This window comes from Suillus fuscotomentosus, assembly GCF_016647785.1.
Source record: "Suillus fuscotomentosus strain FC203 chromosome Unknown F5891scaffold_40, whole genome shotgun sequence".
Classification (NCBI taxonomy): Eukaryota; Fungi; Basidiomycota; class Agaricomycetes; order Boletales; family Suillaceae; genus Suillus; species Suillus fuscotomentosus.
The window spans coordinates 120,908-144,396 of NW_024539552.1; the positions used below are offsets into that span (position 1 = coordinate 120,908).

General features: G+C 46.0%; 11 protein-coding genes across 11 annotated transcripts; 2 read left to right on the top strand and 9 right to left on the bottom strand.

Annotated features, from left to right (window-relative positions):
* Nucleotides 1–2,218: 2,218 nt before the first annotated feature.
* On the top strand, nucleotides 2,219–3,830 carry F5891DRAFT_1111986 (uncharacterized protein). The gene is made up of 3 exons (XM_041363732.1): nucleotides 2,219–2,916; nucleotides 2,973–3,238; nucleotides 3,289–3,830. The coding sequence occupies exons 1-3, from the start codon at nucleotides 2,308–2,310 to the stop codon at nucleotides 3,464–3,466; spliced, it is 1,053 nt and encodes a 350-aa protein (XP_041223857.1). The 5' UTR covers nucleotides 2,219–2,307; the 3' UTR covers nucleotides 3,467–3,830.
* A 320-nt stretch (nucleotides 3,831–4,150) lies between these two features.
* F5891DRAFT_1190949 (uncharacterized protein) lies at nucleotides 4,151–5,667 on the bottom strand (the record flags this gene model as incomplete). Its single annotated transcript, XM_041367383.1, has 2 exons — nucleotides 4,151–4,958; nucleotides 5,021–5,667. The coding sequence occupies 2 exons, from the start codon at nucleotides 5,665–5,667 to the stop codon at nucleotides 4,151–4,153; spliced, it is 1,455 nt and encodes a 484-aa protein (XP_041223858.1).
* Nucleotides 5,668–7,894: 2,227 nt separating this feature from the next.
* Nucleotides 7,895–8,828, bottom strand: F5891DRAFT_955639 (UbiA prenyltransferase family; the record flags this gene model as incomplete). The annotated part of the gene is given in 4 exon segments (XM_041375349.1): nucleotides 7,895–8,270; nucleotides 8,288–8,430; nucleotides 8,444–8,671; nucleotides 8,724–8,828. The coding sequence occupies 4 exon segments, from the start codon at nucleotides 8,826–8,828 to the stop codon at nucleotides 7,895–7,897; spliced, it is 852 nt and encodes a 283-aa protein (XP_041223859.1).
* A 559-nt stretch (nucleotides 8,829–9,387) lies between these two features.
* Nucleotides 9,388–10,068, bottom strand: F5891DRAFT_1174216 (uncharacterized protein; the record flags this gene model as incomplete). Its single annotated transcript, XM_041365658.1, has 3 exons — nucleotides 9,388–9,729; nucleotides 9,780–9,957; nucleotides 10,016–10,068. 3 exons carry the CDS (start codon nucleotides 10,066–10,068, stop codon nucleotides 9,517–9,519), a joined length of 444 nt encoding a protein of 147 aa, XP_041223860.1. The 3' UTR covers nucleotides 9,388–9,516.
* Nucleotides 10,069–11,265: 1,197 nt separating this feature from the next.
* On the bottom strand, nucleotides 11,266–12,574 carry F5891DRAFT_1190953 (uncharacterized protein; the record flags this gene model as incomplete). Its single annotated transcript, XM_041367384.1, has 7 exons — nucleotides 11,266–11,392; nucleotides 11,444–11,733; nucleotides 11,781–11,888; nucleotides 11,945–11,989; nucleotides 12,174–12,209; nucleotides 12,285–12,392; nucleotides 12,446–12,574. The coding sequence occupies 7 exons, from the start codon at nucleotides 12,572–12,574 to the stop codon at nucleotides 11,266–11,268; spliced, it is 843 nt and encodes a 280-aa protein (XP_041223861.1).
* A 1,406-nt stretch (nucleotides 12,575–13,980) lies between these two features.
* On the bottom strand, nucleotides 13,981–14,226 carry F5891DRAFT_955812 (uncharacterized protein; the record flags this gene model as incomplete). The annotated part of the gene is made up of 1 exon (XM_041375363.1): nucleotides 13,981–14,226. A coding segment is annotated over one exon (246 nt), but the record flags the coding sequence as incomplete, so codon positions are not given.
* Nucleotides 14,227–14,901: 675 nt separating this feature from the next.
* On the bottom strand, nucleotides 14,902–15,135 carry F5891DRAFT_903088 (uncharacterized protein; the record flags this gene model as incomplete). Its single annotated transcript, XM_041373497.1, has 1 exon — nucleotides 14,902–15,135. A coding segment is annotated over one exon (234 nt), but the record flags the coding sequence as incomplete, so codon positions are not given.
* Nucleotides 15,136–15,182: 47 nt separating this feature from the next.
* Nucleotides 15,183–16,477, bottom strand: F5891DRAFT_1129522 (uncharacterized protein; the record flags this gene model as incomplete). The annotated part of the gene is made up of 6 exons (XM_041364404.1): nucleotides 15,183–15,206; nucleotides 15,249–15,725; nucleotides 15,771–15,911; nucleotides 15,978–16,091; nucleotides 16,117–16,177; nucleotides 16,236–16,477. 6 exons carry the CDS (start codon nucleotides 16,475–16,477, stop codon nucleotides 15,183–15,185), a joined length of 1,059 nt encoding a protein of 352 aa, XP_041223864.1.
* A 79-nt stretch (nucleotides 16,478–16,556) lies between these two features.
* On the bottom strand, nucleotides 16,557–17,599 carry F5891DRAFT_933095 (uncharacterized protein; the record flags this gene model as incomplete). Its single annotated transcript, XM_041373998.1, has 5 exons — nucleotides 16,557–16,664; nucleotides 16,717–16,998; nucleotides 17,049–17,282; nucleotides 17,334–17,401; nucleotides 17,446–17,599. Coding segments are annotated over 5 exons (846 nt in total), but the record flags the coding sequence as incomplete, so codon positions are not given.
* A 1,644-nt stretch (nucleotides 17,600–19,243) lies between these two features.
* Nucleotides 19,244–20,221, bottom strand: F5891DRAFT_1190955 (uncharacterized protein; the record flags this gene model as incomplete). Its single annotated transcript, XM_041367385.1, has 2 exons — nucleotides 19,244–19,636; nucleotides 19,691–20,221. 2 exons carry the CDS (start codon nucleotides 20,219–20,221, stop codon nucleotides 19,244–19,246), a joined length of 924 nt encoding a protein of 307 aa, XP_041223866.1.
* Nucleotides 20,222–21,706: 1,485 nt separating this feature from the next.
* Nucleotides 21,707–22,257, top strand: F5891DRAFT_1190956 (uncharacterized protein; the record flags this gene model as incomplete). The annotated part of the gene is made up of 6 exons (XM_041367386.1): nucleotides 21,707–21,715; nucleotides 21,762–21,827; nucleotides 21,879–21,941; nucleotides 21,994–22,083; nucleotides 22,134–22,181; nucleotides 22,234–22,257. 6 exons carry the CDS (start codon nucleotides 21,707–21,709, stop codon nucleotides 22,255–22,257), a joined length of 300 nt encoding a protein of 99 aa, XP_041223867.1.
* Between the last annotated feature and the right edge of the window lie 1,232 nt (nucleotides 22,258–23,489).

Sequence of the window (23,489 nt, forward strand, 5' to 3'; positions counted from 1 at the left end):
ACTTGGTTCGAATCGCAATCGAACTGTAAACATGTGGGCTGGTGCCGTTGCTCCCCCACCAACCTCGTGTACTGACGCGGCGAGTTAAAATCGGGACCATTTCTGAAATTCAAGTACTGATGACGCAAAACACGTCACTGAACGGCGTCATATACGGCCAGGCTCCTTTTCATCTTAAGCAACCGCTGCACAGTGTTCGGGCCATGACAGCCTGGATGGAAAATGACATCACCTCTGACAGGCTAACACCTGTGTCGTAGCCTTATAGAGATCGTGCGGTAAGAAGAGCGATCAAGAATCATGGTCGACATACGGAAACAGTACTGGGTCAATAATGAACATGCCCCTTGCGCTTTAATGAAGAAGGCTAGAATGGAATCTGGCACATGATATTCCAGAGCCGCCACTCGAGACCGGGACTCAGGCGATGGGCGATGTTCATATCAGCATCTGGAGCGTAACGCAGCCTTCAGGCAGGTATAAAGGTCGCAACTTATCCTGCCATTAATCTCTATCAGCATCTATCTCTCACTCAATACTCAGCAGAATCAACTATCAACACATCTCATACCATGCTACCTTCTGGCGATTACAAAATTCAGAATTTTCTGCATACCGACAGGTTTATCCACATGAAAGCTGACGGCACAGTTGTTGGCTATGAGGAGGCTGACATTGTACGCATTGCATCGTTGGCGTGGATTCTATATTCATCAATGCCCATAGATCCAGCTCCATGTCACGGACGCAGCTATGGGTCTCGCGACTCTTTTTGATAAATTGAGGAACCAGTATATTGTCATCGATAATGAGGTTTGTTCATCTTGTGTTGATATGCAAGAGATTCCTAACGGCGTGAAAATGATAGACAGGTCACGTCGTAGGCAGCGCCGAATCCCAGGTGCTCCAGTTCTCCACCGAGAGGCGACGGAAAATATACGTGGGTATGATCAATTGTTGCTGGTAACTGAGAATTCATTCGCCTCCTTCATCTGCAGAATCCATATCATGAACGTCAACGAAGTGTGGCTCCTCAATAAAGGCAAAGACTGGACCCCGGTTTGTTTGTTGTGATTTTCAAAGAGGCTTTATAACTGATGTCGTTCTAGATCGTTACCGCTCCGGCTCCTCCCCCGGGTGTTCAGGACTACGAGGAAGTACTGGGTATTCACAGAGGTGTGTTGAGGTGTGTCAGGATGCAAGGAGGTCTGGTTGCTGTTGCTGTAACTCGTCGCATCGAATGCTTGTGTGATTATCCATCAGTTGTGATGTATGGAAGAAAGTTTGTAACGCAGGATGGTGAGATGTACGGGTAGCATGAAATCAGAAAAACCACAGTTCTCAAGCTTTTTCGGCAACCTCACCGTTGTCTTTGTCTCAGCACACCGAATTGCTATCCCATACGGTATTTTGGCAGCTCGTGGAGTATAGCCTAACAAAGAAAGAATTGTTTCGGCAGCAGATGGCGAATATGTCCGGACTGCAATATCCTGCCCCTCTAGTACCGCCAGGAAGTTAACCATGGCCCAGATTTCGGCTGAAGGCGTAGAGAACCTGATGCGTTGTGACAATATGAAATGCGAGCCCATGGCAGTGCATTTCGACGCACGTTTTATTGGTCGATTGCGCATACTTCAATGAGCCAGGCTTCTATGACAGGCCAACTAAATCATTTTCCCGACAATTTCGCGAGTGCAGCGCGGCTGAAGCCTAATATTTAGCGGGTAAATCATGTACCTAACATCTGTTCACCTATCCATGGACAGTCAGCACCAATTTACCGGCTGCGAGCCAGGGCGGAAATCTGACCCTTGACAGCGACGCGCTATTTGTCAATCTGAAGCTCTCATGATCCGATGCGTTACACTAAGTTGGCTTTGCAGTAGATGCGAAGAAGAACAGGCTCAATTTTACTTTCGCGAAGGTTGGTTGCTATTGTCGCGCTGGCTGTAAAGTGACAAGCTGCATTAACTTGCAGAGCCTTGATTTGACGTGCTGCGTGCACATGAAGTGTTAGTGCTATGGTAGATTTAGCAATGTAAGAATGGAGTACTTATTGTCTTCGCTCGTCAGCGCTTCAGCTATTATGGTCTGCCTGGAGAGACGAATTCGTATGTAAAAGCCTGACAGGGTCGATAATGCAATGATATTCGAACAACGCTTACAATTCCGCGATGAAGCGGGCCTATATATAGTCTGTTAGACTGTTTTGCAATCAGTCAACTTTGCAGTCTTGGACTGAAGTACCACATCAACAAAAAGCTCGCGAGCAAGTCGTCTGTTAAACTTTCAAGCTTCGAGCAATAAATGGCGTCTACACAGGTTCCTACCTCGCTATCTTCATTCCCAGAAGAGCTTCTCGCTCGTATAATTGCGTATTGTGTAATTCCTCCCCAAGTATTCCCAGTTCGTCCACCTTGGCACATCCAACCAATATTCTTTCCATGTCCCTCATCCTTAGCCCGTCCAACACCCCACACCAGTACACGTGCCCGATTTTCGCCCTTGCTTGTTTCCCGGCAGTTCCTCCGTATCGGTACTCCCATATATTATCAGACCCTCCACCTTCCGACGGCTGCTCATGCTGCCCGCGTACTCGAGACGCTTGTCGCCCAGCCGGTCCTTGCTGGTGCAGTACATCGTGTTGTGCTGGGCTGCGTGTCACTGGAGGGCGCTCGTGTACTTCGGGCGTGTGAAAGGATCGAAGATGTGGATATTTGTATAGATGTTTACGAAGCTAATCCTCAGGGAGATGCAGCAGATGATCAGGATGCCCAAGCCCTATGCGACGCACTAGACCAAATAGACTTGAAGCATCTTACCATTCGCAGAACTTCAGATGCTTATCTCACACTTACGCGCCCAAAATACCTTCTTGAGCGCATTGCAAAAGCTGTACCCGGCTGGTTTAACCTTGTACGAGCCTCTATTTTCCGTCTCGGTCACTGCATACTGATTCGTAATGTTCTCAGGAGTCCGTTCACTACGCTCTCAAAATCAGTTCGACACCAGCCACCAGGCCTTTGGCCAAGGCTCTGAGCCATGCCCCCAAGCTACGCAGTCTTAAAGGGCAACTACCGGCGATATGGAACGACTTGTTCCTCACCATCTCTAAAAACCCGACTCTCGAACAAATTGCATTGTACGTAGAAGGCGTAGATGGGATTTTGCATACGACCATGTACATGATGGAGGCTAAGAAACACGCACACCTGAGCGAACTGATCAAAATTGGAACGTGAGTGCTGTCGTACTCGCCCTTATACCTAAGTATATCTTGGTTTACAGGTCATTTATCCGAACGAGGGCACATACAACTGCTGCTGCATTGCCGAGTCCACCGTCAACAAGACCATCGACTCCTCTGAGCGCCAGCAGAGTGAAGGAGGTAGCTGCTGAGCTTATGACTCCTCGGCTGAGTCAGAACGTGTCCCTCCCTGTAGAGGGAAGTTCGCATGTATCATGATCGCTTTCTAACACATTTCGCATCGAACATCATTTCTCACATATGCAATTTTCTCTCAACACTTCACGAAGGCGCGGGTGACTTCCATCACAACACATGTTCCCCGCGCAATGATGATTTTTGTAACGCCCTCACGCCTACATGGACTTTCTTTTGATATGGCACGTTCTTCTTTCTTATCACCAGAGCTTATTCCCTGTGATGAAGGTCTTGTCGCGCAAGCGTAGTTGGTCTGGTACTTCTGCTTTTGCACGCTCGTTCTTGTTCTTGTTACTTTGTCCAGACATTGTGATCACAAGCTAGGCTAATAGGACATGATTTACATATACTCAAATTCAACTCAAATTATCACGAGTTGTGTGACAAATAATGGTTGACTCAGAGGAACCAGTGGTTTAGTACTAGTGAGTAGGCCTAAATTTAAGAGAGAATTTAGAAATCACGCACCCGTTCATAGTGACGGCATTGATGCGTGATATTCTGTATACACTGGCATAACTGTAGCACACGTCTTTGCTGTGATTCGAGGACACAATCAATTGATTGCACTATCTTACTAAGTGGACTGTAGTCTATGAGAAGGTCAGGAAACCCATGTGTGCTGCCGGATCAGCGATAGCAGCGTGCTAAACATCGCGAGAGCTTTGTTTTTCTATTCAGAGAAGCTTTTCATCCCTGGCGGGGTCAAGGATCGGCTGAAAGGGTAAGATGAAAATAGGAATTTTTGATTTCGAGGGGAATAATCATGCGCTGCTCTGGTAGTCGATCATTAAGCATCCCAGTCACTCCAACATTCACCGTAGTAGGAATGCCGTTTCGTACAGCGGAAAAAGATGCTGCCCGTAGCGAGAGGTTTTCCTTCCTATACTCTGGTCTCTCTTGGGGAGCGGAGACCAGGCGATAGCCACAGAGGTGGGTACAGCGGAGTACCATCGAGACTGCTTGACGGCACAGTCTTGAGACCAATCCGAGGACGATGAGGTGAAAGGGATGAGTGAGATAACAGGCGATCTCTCGCCAAAGTTCAAGAGGCAGCGTTGGACAGATGGTGGTGGGTGGCATATCGTCACTTCTATCAGCTCTCTGGACGAGGGATTCCTTCAGGTGAATGTACCGCACATAATGACAAGCCTCCAAAGCACGCCGAAAGAGTGCGGGGTCGATGCGATATCCAAGACGGGCGAGAGCAGTGATGCCTGGCGTAGAAGGTGAATCTGCGTAGAATGATGGTAAAAATTGGAGGGCGCTCGTGTGGCTGAATGACATCGTGTGTGCGTTTTTGACGACTTTGACGACTGCACAATGGAAGACAGAAAACGCGATTCCAAAGTAATGACCAGAATGATTCGTCTGCTCCAAGATCACGTTGATCAGACGTGACACGGAAGCCTGTAGGCATCGCTCGTCATATAGATGTGTTGCGATGTAGACAACAGTGTCTTCGCGAACCCACGTGAACTCCTTTCTTTTCAGCATTGGGATGGCAAATGCACTGTACTGTCGTCGAACATCTGAGGAATAAATGTAATGCTGGCCATGAAGCATGCAATTGACCATTGATCGTCCGTGATCTGGTTGTGGTCGTTTAAAAGCTCTATTTCGTAGATTTCCTTGCCAATGGCTGAGCTAAACATGCACTGCCCAATCATGACTTCTAGCAATGTGACCCGAACGTGCTCGTCTTGAGAAAGTCCGTCACTGACGGCGAGCAGATCACTCAGAGCCACTTGAGATCCGGTGCACATCAAAGACTGGTACGTCTCGAGTTCAGAATTGTGGACAATTGGCGGTGTTGGCTTTTTGTATCTGTTCTCCGGGGGACATTCTAACGGGCAAGCTGCGTGGCCGTAATGATCTCGAGTGATGCCATCATCGGAGATGTATTGGAGAAAAACGGCGTCATCTGGGAGACATTCCAAGGAGAAAAAAGGCATGTCGCACACATGGAAGATATTGCGATCAAGATCAATCTCGTAGGTCCAGCCACAAGTTTCTGGCCGCAGCTGGGAGGGCCCATCGAAATTTTCATCACCACCTTCTATCAGTAATAGAGAATGCGAAGGGCTCTTCAACCCGTCCAGCATCTCTCCAAACACTTTCTGATAGGTCGCGATGGCATTGGGCTGCCGTATATACTGAAGCACCTTTAAGCCAAGCCCCTCTGGATAACCATCACTACCGTGGTGTGAAAGATAATACATGTTCCGATAGCGGACCACGTAGTGTCCGTTGGTTCCCATACCTGCAGGTCAACTGAAGAGAAGTGAACTCCAGTGGTTTTAAGCGTCTAGTTATGTGGATGATTAGAGAAAAAGATGAGTGGCGTGTGATGGACGGTTTTTAAGTCGACTTGGTCATTATATAAGCACGAGATCTGGCCTGCTGAGTCGTGTGGACTTACGATCAACCGGCCGTCAGAAGCTTCTTGACTAGTTTTGAATTTTTTGTGTGATGTAACTATCAAGATATGACCCTTACACGTACTTAGCCTTTTCATTTTACATACACGAACACTCCTCCTACCATGCGTCATACACGTTTCCTATTGACTCTCCGTCCCAATCAAACGTATTAATTCCTCCTCTCGTCGAACAATCTCCCTCAGTCTTTTTGAACCAAGACTGAGGTGAGCTATCTTATTGACATCCCTACTCTACTCTTACTAACTACTACTCTACTAGTTCTGTTCTCGCCCTTAGGTATGGTCCATAGTTACCCTAGCAGTCTTTTTGAACCAAGACTGAGTTCTGTTCTCGCCCTTAGTTTCTCTAGTCCGAGTCTCTTCACCTTTGATAGGTTATGAGCCCTGGCTCAGACTAGGCATACATTCGTTTCTCGCTTCCACTCGCCTTATCTGAGCCTCTCCGACCTTTTCCGAACTGGAACAAGGTCGCCCTCTATCCCCGCTTGACCTGCGGATCTTATCCATTCCCTTGCCGCCATCGCCGCCATTAACGCCTGTCGTACCAACTCGCTCGTTACCACACCCATTGAATCTTCCCATTCTATTGTCGCCATCGCCGACACATCGTTCGACACCTGTCATGTCCACCATATCGTCGTCCAACATCCGGATTCCAACATCTTTTCCTCACCCTCCTCTGGACGCCAATGGCTCCAACTACACCTCGTGGGTAACGACCATGGACCTTTGGCTCTCGCTCTTCAACCTTTGGCGCCTCCTTTCAGGAGATGAGAAGGGTCCTCCGCGCCCAACCAGAAGCACCACTGAGACTGAGGCTGACTTCAACAAACGCCTCGCGGCACATGATGCGAGCGCGGACGTCATTTCTTTCCGAGAACGCCAAAGCATAACCAAAGGACTCCTTGGTATGACGGTACACTCAAGTGACCTCATCCACTTCATGGGTGTCACTGATCCAGCCGTCATCTGGAAAGCGCTAGAAGACAAGTATCAGGCGTCTGTTGGCATCCGCTTTACGAGCCTCATGGGCCGTATCTTTGACCTTCCCAAAGCAATCCGTCGTTGCGACTTCGTCTACTGAAGCTGAATACATCTCACTCTCTAACGCGGCCCGCGAACAGATCCATCTCAGCCAGCTGCTATGCGATTTTGGTCTTGACCTCTCGCTGATCACCCCCACCACGTTATATGGTGATAACAATGGAAGTCGCGCACTAACGAAAAACCCTCAATTCCACGACCGGGCCAAGCACATTCGCGTCCGCTATCACTTCGTTCGAGATCTGGTCAGCGACGGCACCATCATCATTCCCTATGTACCCACACATGATATGATTGCCGACATCTTCACGAAATCCCTACCACGAAAACTTTTCCGCAACCATCGACACTCGCTTGCTCTTCGTTCATCGTCAAACGAAGACCCAGTTGAATGAGCACGCCCGCGTCTCTAGCGTTTTGCGTTCGAGTGGGAGTATCAAGATATGACCCTTACACGTACTTAGCCTTTTCATTTTACATACACGAACACTCCTCCTACCATGCGTCATACACGTTTCCTATTGACTCTCCGTCCCAATCAAACGTATTAATTCCTCCTCTCGTCGAACAATCTCCCTCAGTCTTTTTGAACCAAGACTGAGGTGAGCTATCTTATTGACATCCCTACTCTACTCTTACTAACTACTACTCTACTAGTTCTGTTCTCGCCCTTAGGTATGGTCCATAGTTACCCTAGCAGTCTTTTTGAACCAAGACTGAGTTCTGTTCTCGCCCTTAGTTTCTCTAGTCCGAGTCTCTTCACCTTTGATAGTAACATTTAGGCTATTAAGTAGTATATCATTAATCATTAGAAGTTAGAACGGGACAAATGTGACTTTCAGCTCCAGATACTCAAACACCATAGAAGAAACGCCAGTAACCTGGAAGCAGATGAGCGAGCGCGTACCACAGCTGATATGAACCCATTTTCAGCTTCACTCGGTGTGCTCCCAAGCAATATTTTAACTCACACTATAAAATTTGCAGGACTGCTTATCGGCGCCTACCGTGTTGTACATCACGAACCGGATTCCTACAAATGCGCCGTAAAGTACAAATGCAGTGGTAGAGAGCGCATCTATCTTCCAGATACGACTCAAGGCATACGACCAGAGGGGAAGACCGAACATCATTGAAAAGCGTGCGGCTTTGGGGAAGATCGTGGGTAGCGTGTGCCTGCCAGTGAGGCGATCGCCCTCTTCGTCCTTGAAGTCTTGCGCATGAAGCGTAGTCGCAAAGACTATCGAGCTAAGTGCGACCGCCAAAGCACCAGCCTTATCGATGCACGAGTTGCTCCGACCTGTATGCTTGATGAGCAAAATGATAGATTTTCTGTGACTAGATAGATTTACCACCAGCGACGGTTGCTCCGATCTCTAGATACCCACGGGCCACCAAGGATGGCTGTGAGTGCATTCTTCGACAATCCCATCTTATCACCGTGAAGTTTGTTGTACCAGATTGTCAACGTTGCAAAAACGGTGCCGGTCAGCATAGCCTGAGTGCCGTACACAACGATAGCAACAGACTGGGACCATCACCCAGCGCATATCAGCTGCGCTGTCGACAGAAATGCGACCAACAGGTATCGGACGGGAGGGTTTGTTCTTGCGGTCCTCCTCCAGATCCTGGATCTGGTTCGCAATATTGAACTGCAGTAGGTGAAACCATATCCACAAAGGGGCATTCCAAGCATGGGTGGGGTTGTATGTGGGAGCTGCGGATAATGCGAATATAGTCTAGAAAGTGTAATTAAACAAGGGGATCAAAGGTACAATAGTTGGCACATACGACAGGTATCAGAGTGGTTCTGATATCATTTTTTGTAAAATGGAAGACCGTCTTGAGATGATGAACGATGTTATCAACGTGAACAGTGAGAACCTGAGAGAACATTGAATGCCTAGGTTGTACCTCGAATGTATGTGCGCTTGAAAGAAACGTGAACTGTTGGCCAGTATGGCAAAAGTCATGCCGGAGTATACATCTTGGAACTCGCTGCGTCGCAAGATCTTTGCTGAGACACAAATCTGGGTGTGAATCACTAGTCCCGGAGCCACCCGAGGCTGTGAAGTTGAAACTGCCCCGTCTCCTGTTATCAGGAGGATATATGACCAGCCGACTTGACAAAGTTCTATACAGAAGGTAAGCCCAACGCTGCGGCTATGCATTCGTGAGAAATGAATACGCCAGTGTCTATAAAAATCATCTTTACGGTAGATCAGTGAAAGAATCTTAGAGCGCTCTGAGACTCATTACCACCGCAGTGCAGTGCACTCGATGTCAAGAACTGGGGCAGTTGCCAGTCCGTCCAAAGAACTCTTCAAGACATTCGAAATTTGTCTACCAAAGTCTCTCCACAACTCCCGTCATCCGCATTCCCCTTCGAACTCGTCAGCACTCAGAGTGATACACGTTATACATGGGAAAATACATAATTTGTTGTAAGAGTATTGGCAAATGTAAAAATGATGGTATGGATACAGTGGGAATGCGTGTAGTCAACCTAGTCCTGACATTGCGTGAAGCTGTTCGAAATGCGCAGATCTGTGTGGGCATTGTCACATAAATGAACGCACGAGATTTAAGATGTCACAAAGAGGGTCTGTGTCCAGACGGTAATCCAAAGGGGGCCATCCCACGAGGGAAGACTCAGGACTTGCCCTGGGAACGTGGTGTGATTGAGTTGATGGTATATCATCATTAATAAGGCATTTGTCGTGTCGCTGGGAACGGGGCTCAGGTTAAAGAGCATCGCCCCCAAGAAAGCGCTATTGACGGCTGAAAAAAGACCTGCCTGAAAGATACGCTCGGTCAATAGATAGACTCATTGCCAGAAAAGCTTACGAAAATTAGACTATTGTCCAAATCCGAAGCATACTTCTGAACGAATGATTTGTCAAACTCTTCTGCTTCCTGATCATATACATCCCAGAAGCCATTCCAGTCATCCAATGAGAGTAGTTTCTTAGCGATGGTTGATTGCTTTAGCACATTGAGAATTTGGCGCAACAAGATTTCGGAACTGTAGTCACAAATGCATTATGCTTCATAATAGATTTTGTAGAAGGCAAAGGACATACCTCTCTCGTTGCCCTTGAGCAGAAGCCATTGAATCGTCTGCCTCTTCTGACATTCCTTATGATTGTGGGAAACGAGGCGAATAACAGTGATATTGTGGTATCAGAGAACTCTTGAGTCATTCAGAGTATGTGGCGCTCTGTTCCAACTCGGAGCCTTGATCGGTTCCGACATGGGATAAGTATATTATCATAACCTGTTCCAACTCAGGCCTACAGCTATTTTCATATCGATTGATCAGAATCTCAAAAATCACTTAGCGGCTTTTGTTTATTGTCGGAGCAACACCAAAACAGAGGCGCTCATGCTGGTTACTCTTGTAAGTCGTCATCATAACTTGGGGAGTACCTAGGCTCGGGACCAGCCTGGCTTATATAACCATGGACAAGTCGAGTGGTGTACACGCCCAGAGCTTGTCGGCGTCAATCTGACCCCCAAAACTGGTTGTCTCCGGTTGACCTCCAAAACGGGTCTCTCCGGAGGTTTTTCGTCAATGTAGTTTCAACCTTCGAGAGTGATGTTGATAATGCCTAAATATAAGAGACCATACAAACATCAGAAATGTTATTGATACGATATAATAAGTTATATAGGTGGCACCTTTGATATCGTGCATATGATAGATGTTTATTCAGATCGAACAATGGCCACAATCAAATGATCAAGTTGAGGCCAAAAGCTGTGCAGTTGTGATGTTAAAAGTTGTAGTGAACTGAGGTCTGGTTGACGACAAAGTGGCATAAGTGCTGATGGTAGTTAAGCCCTTGTAGTGGGTCAGGCCAAGGTCACAAGCTGACCAGCTGCGATGTTAAAATTTGCAGTGAGCTGACGAACACTTACCAATGGCAAAGTGATATGAGTGCCGATGTTGGTAACACCATTAATTAAGCGTATAGTACACGCTGACTCAGACCCGACAGTAGCCTGTACTGAAGGGTCAGGCTGAGGTCAAAAGCTGTGCAGCCACAATGATGAAATTTGCAGTATGCTGATGTTGAGTTTGTGGAAAAGCATCACAAGACCGAATGTCGATGCCATGACATGAAAACGAATACCTGAGCAATGTTGGCGGCTGTAACAAACTCAAACTTGCATCGCTAGAAGTCAGACCCACCACTCCTCCCAGACAGGTAAGAAAAAGATAACTCATTATTAGCTGCATATCTATTAAGCATACACTTGGGTGTGGTAAAATAGCTATAGTAAGTTTAGAAGGAGAGTAAAGTGTTGAGAATGTGGGGATGAAGCACGATCACCAAACCAGTTCGTTGTGAATGGCTCGCTGCCAGTTAACTGTTACTTTCTCGAATGCTGGTTTGAGTCCCTCGCAGCCAGCTGAGTATTGTTTGAGGTCTGCCTCAAGACAGTTCTTGAAAAAACTAAAAAATATAGATGAACAATGGTTGATACTCGACAAGTTAAAAACTCACTCTTTCAAGTAGCCCTTGCTTGTGACTGGCGATGTCACAGGGCTTGCCTTGGCAGCTTTCCGAGACTCCGTTCGGAGATCAGTTAAGAGTAAGTCAATGTATTCCCAATATTCAGAAATCACCCAGATACGAGGGGTGTTATCTGCAGCTCCAAACCCCTCACATTCTTCGTCATCTATGTTCAACAGTGCTGGGTCCACGACAGCTGTAGATGCCTCTCTGCTCTTTTGTGCCACAGAGATCCTTGCAGATTCATCAACAATCTGTATGAAGTTGACCAACAACGAGCGCTGAGATAGGCATCAATTTTAGTACATCAATCCTAAGCAGCCCTCACCAAAAAAGAAAACCGAGCCCAGTGTGCTACAGTTATTTCATGACCACTCGACGATAACGACTTTGCAAGAACAGAAATGTTCGTTTTATTTGTGATGCTTGTCATGAGCTTGTGAAAAGTTGTCAGTCATGGCGAGGAACTCAAGGAATATCGAGCGTCATTACCTTTACTTTGATGAGTCCTCGTTGCGAAGTCAGAATTTCCCTAGTCTGCACATTTGTTTAGTCTGTCATTTCAGGGTCCTGAAACACAGCATCAGGAATCTTGAATGTGGCTGGGTCCTTTTTCGCATATCTCTATTTGAAATATATGTAGTTAGGTGCTGCAGTAGGGATAGTAATGACTCCGCCGCTGTTACTCACAATGACCTGTTCTGCCAAGCATGACACATACGATGGCAAGTTGGGCGACAACAAACAAACACGTAACCTGTCTTTCAAAATGTGCTTTAAATTTGTATAGCGTCAGTAGATATGAAGCACAATATATTATACACCAGATTACCTCAAAGTCCTTGGAATCAATAAACTCCTGTGCTGCATTACACTTGGTTGTACGACACAAGGACATGAGCATGCCCCTGATTTCATTCAACTTCTCTTCGGCATTGAGCTTTCAGAGGATTTCAGTAGACTGTTAATATGCAGCAAATTGTAGGAACGCACTGATGCAAAGGCTTCTAAAGCGTCATCCAGTAAGTTCAAACTCTTGCAGACAGTGACAGCATGGTGCTTAAGACATTTTTTGCGTTGTTCCTCCACTATAGATTCAGAGTGTGCCCTTCGCAGAGACATCTGAAAGGGAGATGGTGCCCGAGGACTCAAGCTTGCTGTATGACATGTGGGTGTTTGCACATTTGGTGTTGGAGTAGATAAGGCTTGGTGCAGCTTGAACTGACCCAACAGACTCATGTGGCTTGATGGTGGCGGTGCAAGATGAGAGTGCAGCTGGCAACAATGTTGGAACTCTGACCACGTGACAAAAATACGTGGAAAATCACCTTAAAAATATTACAGATGGATTAGCTGCTCGAGATAAAAAAACGGTGATATTGATGCGGTCATGTAGAATAGATAGTCAGATTTGAACGCCAGTAGGTACCAGCTGCTCAATCGGATGCGATGGGACAAGAGTCACATCCCATGTGTCTAGAAACGAGGCAGGTTGATGCAGTGAAGCGGTATAAAACACATAATACAACAAACCAATCATTCTTGTGAGAGATCCTGAGTGAAATGGATCCTGTGCATCAGATCGCCGATGGACCACCGAAAATTTGGATACATGACTCACAGAATAAGATCAATCTTGGCTCGCTACACAATGTCGATAGCATGCATAGTAGAATTTTTGACCTCCTTGCGCCATCTCGGGTAACCGGGCCAAGCCATCTGTCGAGCCAATGGACATGGTAGCTTGCCATCTTGTTCCTCGATCTTGACGAGGTACCCATTCTTGCTTATTGAAGTGAGACACGGGTAGCCATAGTTTTGCGAGGCAGATGCGCTCCTTGCGGGTCAGCAAGAACGCCACTGCCATGAAGACATGTGCTGTGTTGAAGACAGAGGGCCATATCAGTGGGGTAATCCATCCATGACAGGACCATTACCATCAACTCTCCATGGAGTGGACAGTGTGAAGCTTGGAGCTGGTATGAGGGAGAGTTGTTGGTGAGACAGTCCTGCATGGGCAAAAGGGTGCATGTCTGTGCGCATGTGGAGGGTGGGGTGATAGGGCGGAAAAGTTGTTGCATGCGGGATGGGGTGATAAGGTGGAAAAGTTGTCGGGTACATGTGCAAGGGGTGACTGCCTTGCACATTTGCATGGTACATGGGCCGCAGGCCGTATGATGGAGGCTGAAAGAGTGTGTGGTGGTGGCAGGCTATTGTTAAATGAAGGTTGGGTGTCCTGCGGGATAATCAGTGGGTACAGGTGTGGCTGTGGCATTGTTGGCATAGCGCTGCTAGGTGCTGCAGTGCTTTGAATTGTAGCAGAGCCCTTCTTCTTCCCCTTTGCTACCGTCTTACCCTTTCCTTTCCTCCCAGTAGATTTTGCTGTGTGATCAAAGGCTGGGACAGTGACTGAGCCAATACCGCCTTCACAAGCGATATCTATAGAAATGGGTGCTGCAGTGGCATTCTCGTTATCTTCTGCCTTCTTTGTCTGGCGAACGTGTTTGGCTCCATTCAGTCGTATCTCTTCAGTGGTTTGGGATTTGTGGGGATGCCATTTGAACATGAATTTCAGGTGGAATGACAGCTGAAATGAGTGAATAATTGTGGAGAGAATGCGTGTTGAGAACATAGGCATTATTTGCTGTATGCTGAGTGACACATTTGGTCTTCGTTGTTTCAGCATGTTCCTGTTTCTCGCGGGTGTACTGAATATTGCAGCTGGAATCCGATGTGATGCAATCATGTTGTACATTGACCGCACACAGGATGTTCTACAAGGGCATTTTAGCATAAATGGAGGAGTTTTACGTAGACGAGGACTGTTACCTTGGGTGCTACAACAACTTCATCTTCAGGAACAAGTTTCAGACATGGGACACTGAGCTGAGGGTGGAGATCTGGCGAGAATGCCAAGCGGGTGATGACTACGTGATCCACAATGAGACAGGTCTTTCCTTGCTGAATGAGAATTTCTATGACCTTTCCAATAAAGAGTTGATCCTCGAAGTAAAAGTAAGGGAATGATTGACACAAGTAAGCGCTGGCGGACTGACCTGATCTGAATTTTCCTTCCTACTTCTAAAGATGACATGGGCCTCTAGAGATACTGTATCTTGATTGACTGCTGTGAACGAATTAGCTTTGTAGAACTTGCTTGGTGTGACTCGAAGAAGATTGTTGTCATGGGACAGGGCTGCTGCTGAGTGTGTCGAATGCCAGTCCACTGGTGGGATTGCCTCGGACTTTCCTCAAGTGTTCTGCTGTGTCGGCAAATGAGAAGATCCTAGATACAGAGCAGATGATATAAAAATAAATAACCTAGGCAGTATCAATATTTTTAACCTACCTGCGGGCTTTAGTCGTGTTGTATGAAACCCCAACAAGTGTCGTTGATGTGGATGATTATCCATGTAATCTATAATATCCTTCCCAGCACTCACCCATCTTTTTGTTTTCGGATCTACCCAAAAACCTCCTGTAACGATGTGCTTGACAATGTCCTGCATGGCAAATGCATTGCACGTGTCACGACTTGGAGCCTGGCGGTTACTGTAGATTGCTGCTAATTGGAATACATGATTGAAGGATTCGAAATGTTCTGTAGAAAAGAGGAGAGCGGGACCAAAATGTTGTATGTACGCTGGGATGTGGACCAGGAAGTGAAATTTTGCCTTTGTGATGAGGATGCTGGGAGCGGACTGTACACTGATACTAAGAAAATCGTTGATCATTCGCGAAAGATTTGCCTGAGCTGATGTCAATCAAGTAGAGTACATAGTGAAAATAGTCTTACAAGATAAAGCTCTGTGTTTTCGATCGATGTGTGCCAAAGAAGTACTACCAGTTTGCCGATCACCGTCCAACCGTTCAGAACCGTTCGTGGAACAAGATCATAAATAAGATATGGCATTACTTGGGCAAGACTTTTGAAGTGCTTGCCAATAAGACTGCCCTTGAAACGGCAAATGTAATTTGCACCAAGCATTGGGGAATTCAAGCCATCCTTGTTGATCGATTCTAATCGTGCTTCAAAAGTGTCAAGAAGATGACCCTTGTCGAGTATCCAAGCAGTCTGACCCCAGAAATATTTGACGATGCCGAGAAGAATGGTGTGAAGAATCTCCGTGGGTGTGTCTTGGTGGATGTTGACACCAGGCATACCAAGTAGTGGATTGAGGTGATCTTCAAGGGGCGATCCATGAAGCATGTCTTTGAACTCCTGTTCAAGCTGCCTTCGGACATCTTCTTCTGACATGATGGGTTTTCCAGCCTGGCGTTTTCACAGTCGCTTGCCAAGTTCGAGCAAATGACTGACCATGTGTGTTGTCGCAGCATCACGAGTACCTGTCAAGCTGACAGCATTCTTGACCTTCTCTGTACCACCAGAGAGTTTTGAAAGCTCTATTTGCTTCAAAATATCCATCTTCGTGCCTTCAGGTGTTCGAAGTTCACCACACTGTAAGGTAAAAGTCGTCAGTAGCCACAACTAAATCCTGTAAGACCTGTCCAAAGGAAAGCGCACCTTGAAAATTTTGAGGTAACCATTGTCAGACTTTTTCTCCACAGTCGTACCACCAACTTTACATGTTCTGCAGAAGTAGTTACATTTAAGGCTACTATGGCTGCATACCTCCGCCTGCATCGAAAAGGCCATAGGGAACAAGCATCACCTCATCATTGTACTTACAATCCCAAGTGATTATTCCATCGCTCGCTGCAGCACTGTTTTTGTGTTCTTATGGTTAGCATCCTGTTGCTCTAGAGCTGAGTGAAAATGAACACGATAGATTCCTTGAAGCCGCACATGAGTTCCATTGGAGTGGCATGAGGTGAGGATGAGACAAAGGGCACACAAAACTCCTTCTCCAGCATCTCACGAGGTAAAGCAGTGTTTGACATATATACAACATGATGCTTGTTCCACTGTTTGGAGATGTTCCCTGAGACATCGTCCATGAAGACGATGAGTGGCACTGTTAGCACCATCCGGCCACCCGATTTTGCATGAAGGGGATTTGGCATAAGGCAGGCATGAGTCGCAGATGATTCTATCACAGAAATCAGCCCTTGAAGACAGAGATATCGACGAGTGAACGAAACCTGTGAAACCGCACTCGAACTCAGTTGCATGGCCTTTAATATCCTCAAATGTCCGTACAAATGACAAGACTGGAGTGAGCACGCGCTTGGGATCCACAGAAAATCCTGCCTTAATACCAATGAGTCAGATAAAATTTGTCGTAGTCATAACAGTAACTCACGTCAGTCCGCACAACAATGTGACCTAAGGCCAATGTCTGAGCGTTGTTGTCAGGAGTTATCTTCACCTCAAAAAACTTCTTTGGAATGAAATATTCCATGGACGACAGTTGAAGGAGCTCGTCAACAAAGAAAATGTTGATTCCCACACGGACTGTAGGTGGGGAAAGGTCATCAGGGAGGTTGTGCATCATCTTGTAGCCATGATGAACTTGCGACATCCTTCCATCTCCTTCTTCTGGGTAATCCCGCATGGTGAACCGTGTAAGAGGATTGCCATAATCCTGGAGATAATGTCAGTGATGAACTGTATGAGTATTTGTAAAAGTCAGACCTTTGCGATTGCTTTTGCAACAGAATTGAGGTAAAACACGGTGCCCGACTTTGCGCAAACCTTTTCAGTTGGATTTCCCACTAAGTCACGGATATGGTCTTGAGTTTTCTTGATACTGTACAGTGTCGGAACGTCTTTAGCACCGAGTGCAGTAGCCCAGTCCAGAACAGCCCTCTTTTGAGCCTCCGAAAACCGAGTGCAAGGCGAGCTGAATAGGAGTTGTGTGATACATTCCTACTTGACAGGTGAGTACCTGAATGCGAGCGCATGACTCCAAAATTATACCGATATTGACGTCCATGGATAAGTTGAGGAACCTGGGTTGATTTCATTTGTGCGGGAGCAGTCGTCATCTACTTGGACTGGTATTAATGCAAGAAAGAGAAATATATGCAACATAACTTACCAAGAATATCGAGAATTGTGTCATCTACCTCAATAGCGAGATCATTGTCAAGTTCTACTCCAATCTCCTCCATGAGAGGTTCCAAGGGACACAAGAATAACGATTCTCCTCGTCGGAGTGCTGCCAGTATTTCTTCATAGTAGTCACTGCCGATTGTGTGTTTGGTAACTGTGCTATCCCACGGATCGCCAATAGGGACTTCAAGATGATCATCATCAGTGGCTCCTGTGATGTTCTCTAGTGAAAAAGCTGAGTTTTCAGGGGGAGCAGTGCTATCTGAGTCTAGCAGGGAAAATAGTGTTGGCAGGTCAAGCATGTCCACGTCAGTTTCCAGGGCAGAGGGCTTAGACACATGAGGACTTCCTGCTTCCACACGCTCCAAAGCACAGGTAACTGGCCGCTGATGTTTTTTGCTTCGGTCATGACCACTAACATGGCATATTCTCATAGTGAGAAGGCTCTCGTTCCGCTTTGTACACACTTTGCAGGCAACTTCATTTCTGCCTTTGATTTGCATGTAAACTGCAAGATAAAACAATTAAATATCGAAGGAAGGTAGTGGTAATCTGTTACCTTCGGGATCTAGTCGAGATATTGACGAACCTGAAGACCTAGGCATTGCTTCAGCTCTGAGTAGGAGAGTAAAGAAAAAGTCAACCAGTGCCAGGCATGTGTGGGTGCCGAACCAATGTGTCAGCCCTGCACTCATAATGACGACTCCACGCATTAACCATGCTGCAGTCTTCTATGCTGCATTCCTGTTGGCTGATTTCGTATTTTCAGGGCGGAATTCATAATCACAATTACTATCAGCAGATTAAATTAATCGCCATGGTCGACTGATATATAATAGTCTCCTGCCAGTGTGTGGGGGCAAAATGGCCCGGGACCAGCTCATAACACCAGCATAAATGGTTTCACTGAGGGAGAAACAGCTCACAAGTTGAATGACATAACTGCTCGACCACACACAGATTTGCAGAAAGTCCGGCTATGGGTGAATTCCATGGGAGCTTCCCAGACCAACTGTTACAATCACTTTGCTCCCTACTTAACGATTCACTATTATGCATCACCTTTTCTTCGCTCTTGAATTCCCCTTTTTGATCTGACTTCCATATTCGACCTGTGTACTATTATCCCACCTTAGCCTTGGTCCGTGCGCATATAGTGTCCTATTTAAGCACGTGTACTTTACCTAGAAACGTCACTTCAATCTTACTAGGTTTTATCCAGAACTTCCTTCACTTAAGACCACCAATCTTAAGTCGTCAGAACTGATCTCTTAGTTAAAGCACTCCTTTAACTAAGTCTACGAATCTCTTCTTATTTGAAGGGCTTTACGAATCTCAGCAACACGAACGCTCTGTCGAGCCCTTGCTGTTAGAACTATCCTAGTTTGTAACACCAACAATACAAGGGAGAGATTGTGTCATGGGAAGACAAGGATGAACATTGGTGCAGAGAGCTATGACACATAAAAACATTGTAACATGAAATCTCCAAAAAATTGATGAAAGTGCCTGCAGCTGCCAGTAGTAGTTGATCAGTGAATTGAGAAGTCCTTGGGTTCATGAACAAATTGTGAAATTGCATAATTGCAGCCAGTGAGGGACGAACCATTTCTTGTCTATTCATTTTTGACCTCCTTTTTGAATGAAGCGACAAAATTCTACATACAACATTCGAGATTTGCGTAGCTATCAACTAGAATACCATATGTTGTACATCATAGCTCATAGTCGTACCTATGAGCAAACTGTGCCAATCATAACAAATTTAACCATCGCTAAAAGACCTGCACACTCCTCAGTAACATTATGGCGTGAAATGCTTTGTATGAATGCTTCTTGACAAATGGCTCTGGCTTCAGGTGGGCCACGAGGTCACCCGTTTCTCGAATTGCAGATAATTTTTGGATGGCGAGATCCATCCCTTTCGCATCAGCCATGAATTGAACAGTAGCACTGTCGAGCTGGGTGTCCGTTCTGTTCAAAAGTCGCTGCGCTGTTTGCAAGCATTCTGCAAATACATGGGTAGTTCCAAATGCATGTCGCCACAAAATAGATTGTGTAGCACGGTTGGTGCCTGGAGGCACAGTCAATTGTGCAAGTTTGGCAAGTTTGGCTTGAGTAAGGTTGAGGAGATGCCGGAGTAGGATGCAATCAATTAGTTTAGTGTCCTGATTGAATGTTAATTTGTTGTTGTTGTTATGATCGAGTGATTGAAGACGTACCATGCCACAAACCCAACCAACAGTTGCAATGGTCATATCCTCAACCTCTTCGATACGATCAGCCATTGACGACCTCTCCACCTCCCATGCCTTCTTCTCTACCTCCCACTGCCTCTTCCCCGCGTCATGCATCACCTCCACATCCTTGCACTTTGCTTCTACGTCCTTCAACTTCACCTCTGCCTCCTCGTGTATCACCTTCATCTGCACCTCACACTGTTTCTTTGAGCTTTCGATCGAACTCTCCAACTGTTTGATCCATGTCCCTTCCACAGTGAGGGAATTCTCCAGTGTTCTGATATGGATACCACCCTCCTGTCGTCCATCCTCCAACATTTTGATCTGTTGGTCGCTGTAGATCCAAACTCGCTCATTGTGGGCATGAGCTTCCCGAAGGTGGCTTAAATGCTCCTGGTTGTCCTTCAAGTTTTGCTGTATCATCTTCTGCTGACGGATGTCATCTGCACGGTCGCGGTTCCATACCCTCATTTCTTCAGATACTTGTTGCTGGTTTTGAACGATAGCATCCATTGATGCCTTCAATGTGGTGAGTTCATTGTCTCGCACTGATTGTGCTCGCCTATCCTCCTCTCATGCTCGCCTCACTTCTGTCAAATTCTGGTCGAGTGTACATATTAGAAATAGGAGCTCCTGAGTCCTGTCATAGTCAGGACTGCTCATGCTATTGGGCATCAATGCCACATGCTGCGAGGGAGCTTTGGAACTGTCAAGCTGTTGTGAAGGAACGATTGCATGTATGCGGTCTATCGGTCCACATAGATCGCCAAGGATTGTAGCATTGTTTTCTAGTAAGGTGGAGCCATGTGTGTCTGGAAATAATGTAAATGAACAACATCAATAGAATAACAGAGCTTACTTGAAGATAAGATAATTGACGTAAGATCAGAGTGGACTTGGTCTTCATACCATTCACGCTGAAATTTCTGCTTGATACGTTGCTGGATGTTCATGCACAGGGCCCCCAGGGAAATTGTATTGGGAACTTTATAAAAATAAGAAGAATACCTCTCGACATAGAATGAGTTTACAGAAATTTGAGAGACCATAATTGAATCGATTGGTGAAGTTGCGGAGGGCCAGAGGGCAATTGAATACTTGGTCAATGAACGTGAGCAGTGAGCATTTGGCAGTGACTCTCAAGTGACTCTTAATAATACTTTGCACAAGTAATACCACGACCAACGTCAACTATTGTATTTTGGCACAATCACCGCCTTGAATAGGTTCATACCCATGCATGTGTATGTTACATCCAATCTATTACTGGAAAAGACACATTACTTCCAGTACATAGGTAAGCTTCTGGTCTTCATATGGACACAACATCCAAAGAAATATTTGACTTTTATCAAGGCCATGTTCGTGTCACGCACACCTGCGCTATTGTTCTTGTACATCTACTTGATGCCATTCCTAGACGCCTTCATCGTGAATATCTTCACCGTCGCTCTCTTCCGCCGGTGTCATTGACATGGGTACGTTGCTGCATGTACGTCCTTTCGAGCTCCTCAAATACCTCACACTCAAGGACTTTGACTGTGCTCATTTTGACATCTAGCTGTCTCCTTGTTAGCTTATCGAAACATCTCTTTGCTCTCGCGATTAGTCGCATTGAGCATTGTCATGTCACGTGACTCGCAGCACGCTACTCAAGCTTCATAGCTTCCATTCAGCGTGTAGATCTTTTTTGTTTTCTGGAGCCTTCAGCACCTGTATTTTGGCTCTCGGCTAAAGATGAACATCAACTGAAGCCCCTCCCCTTCTGGCGAAATTTGTATCACGCTGCTTGAGATAATAATTTTAGTTTTATTCGCTAACATCATTTTGACAAAAGGCCAAAGCTCATCATAGCAGTCGCCATATTGCAGTGGTGACGGACAAAACTCAGAGGTGATTGTCACAATCACAATCACAACGCGTCACAACAAATAACTGACCAACACCTTCGCCAACATCTTACCATTACACAATCTGATAGTAACCACTAGTACGATGATGTATTCAGTAAGTGCTTTCATATCTACTCTGATATAAGACTGAAGGTGCATAGATTGTTGCTTCATTGGACTCCATGGACGTTGACCACGACAAATGTGAAGGGGAGGGGACTCACCTAGTAAGTGTAATGCGTACTTTAGTCCATTTTTTTAACATTTGTTCATTGTAGGAACCGATGGACATTGACCACGACGAACACAAAGGGGAGGATGTCGCAAACAACACTCAACCGGTATGTAAAGATATCTATCTATCTATCCATTTCTTACATTCTTTCATTGCAGGAAAACTACATGATCGTCGATGATGATGAGGCCGGTGGGGAGGATGCGATGGAGGTGTGCGACAGTGTAATGGAGAACAGTGCTCAACCGGTATGTATCCTTCATTTTGTGCGCTCAATCTCTCAGCAACTCCGTCGCAGGAATATATGGACATTGATGATGTTGATGTAGAGATGCGCGCTCACTCGGTTCGTGCATCTCTCAGCACAACTATTCATTTCTGACGTCCTTTCATCACAGGATGACATGGATATCGACATGTGATATAGAGTGATATTCAATAGGTATGTACTTCTAGCATCCTTGGCTTCCTTGTCCGCTAATTTTTTTCCTATCACGTTCACATGTTCTAGGATTCATCGTACCGTCAGCTTGCAGTCGCCTTGTGTCTCCCTATGCTTTACCTTGTCCACTAATTTGTTTCGCACCACGTTCACATCCATTGCTATGTCAGTTTGAAGTCATTTCGTGTCTCCCTACTCACTGCCTCGTCTTCTCAAATTCTACAATATAACCACTACCGTTGTATAAATAAATCTGTCGTTTATCGTAGATATATTGCTAGGAATCTAGGACCGGATTTTGACAAACAGACGAGTGCTCCGTTCACGTTCAGATGTTGCAAGGTTTTTCACTAAGCACGAATAACCAACTGTTAGGCCAATACGCTGAAGACAAACAGACAAGCGCTCCATTCATGTTCGGACGTTTCAAGGTTTTTCACTGGGTACAAATAACTAACTGTTAGGCTAATATATGAAGACAAACAGACAAGCGCTCTGTTCACGTTTGGACGTTTCAAGGTTTTTGGATCAAAAAAAAGTGCTTTTCGAGAGGGAAAAAAAGTAGAGGTCGAGAGGAACTCTTGGTGTATTGCACACTGCACTACCACCACCTGTCCAGGGTGGCCATAGTGCTCAGCCTGACCTCAATCCAACCTCAGAAATTTTGGTCCCATAAACACGGTAAATCAACCACCATTGAGCATTTTTTCCTAATCTTAATAAACGGTCGTTCAAACCTTGCTTTTACCACATGCTTATGTGTGTGAAACAATTTTCGTCCGATGTCAGCATAAGGCTATGGACATTTGGGCGTGTAGCCAGGCTGGTCGATCTTGGAGAGATTTGGCAGGCGATGCACTGAGTTTCAATTTAGCAGATGCCGGTCGTGCCGGTCGAAGTAATAGTGCTACATAGTTACTGTCGACTATCAATCACTCAGAAACTTTTGTTCGCGCACTGCATAGAGTACCACATCTTTCTCGCATTTGCGCTGCATCACTAAAATTGAAATAGGATACTTCAAATGATACCATTTGCTCCATATTATACTCCCCCGCTTAGTGCTGCCACGGTCCTGGTCCAGAACCATGGTTCGAACCAGACTTTTGGTCCAGTTCTCCGCGGTTCGGTCCACAGTTCTCACACCAGCCAGAACCAGACCGGAAAATGGTTCTCGGTTCTAGGTCTGCCCAAACGGTCCCATCCTTTGTA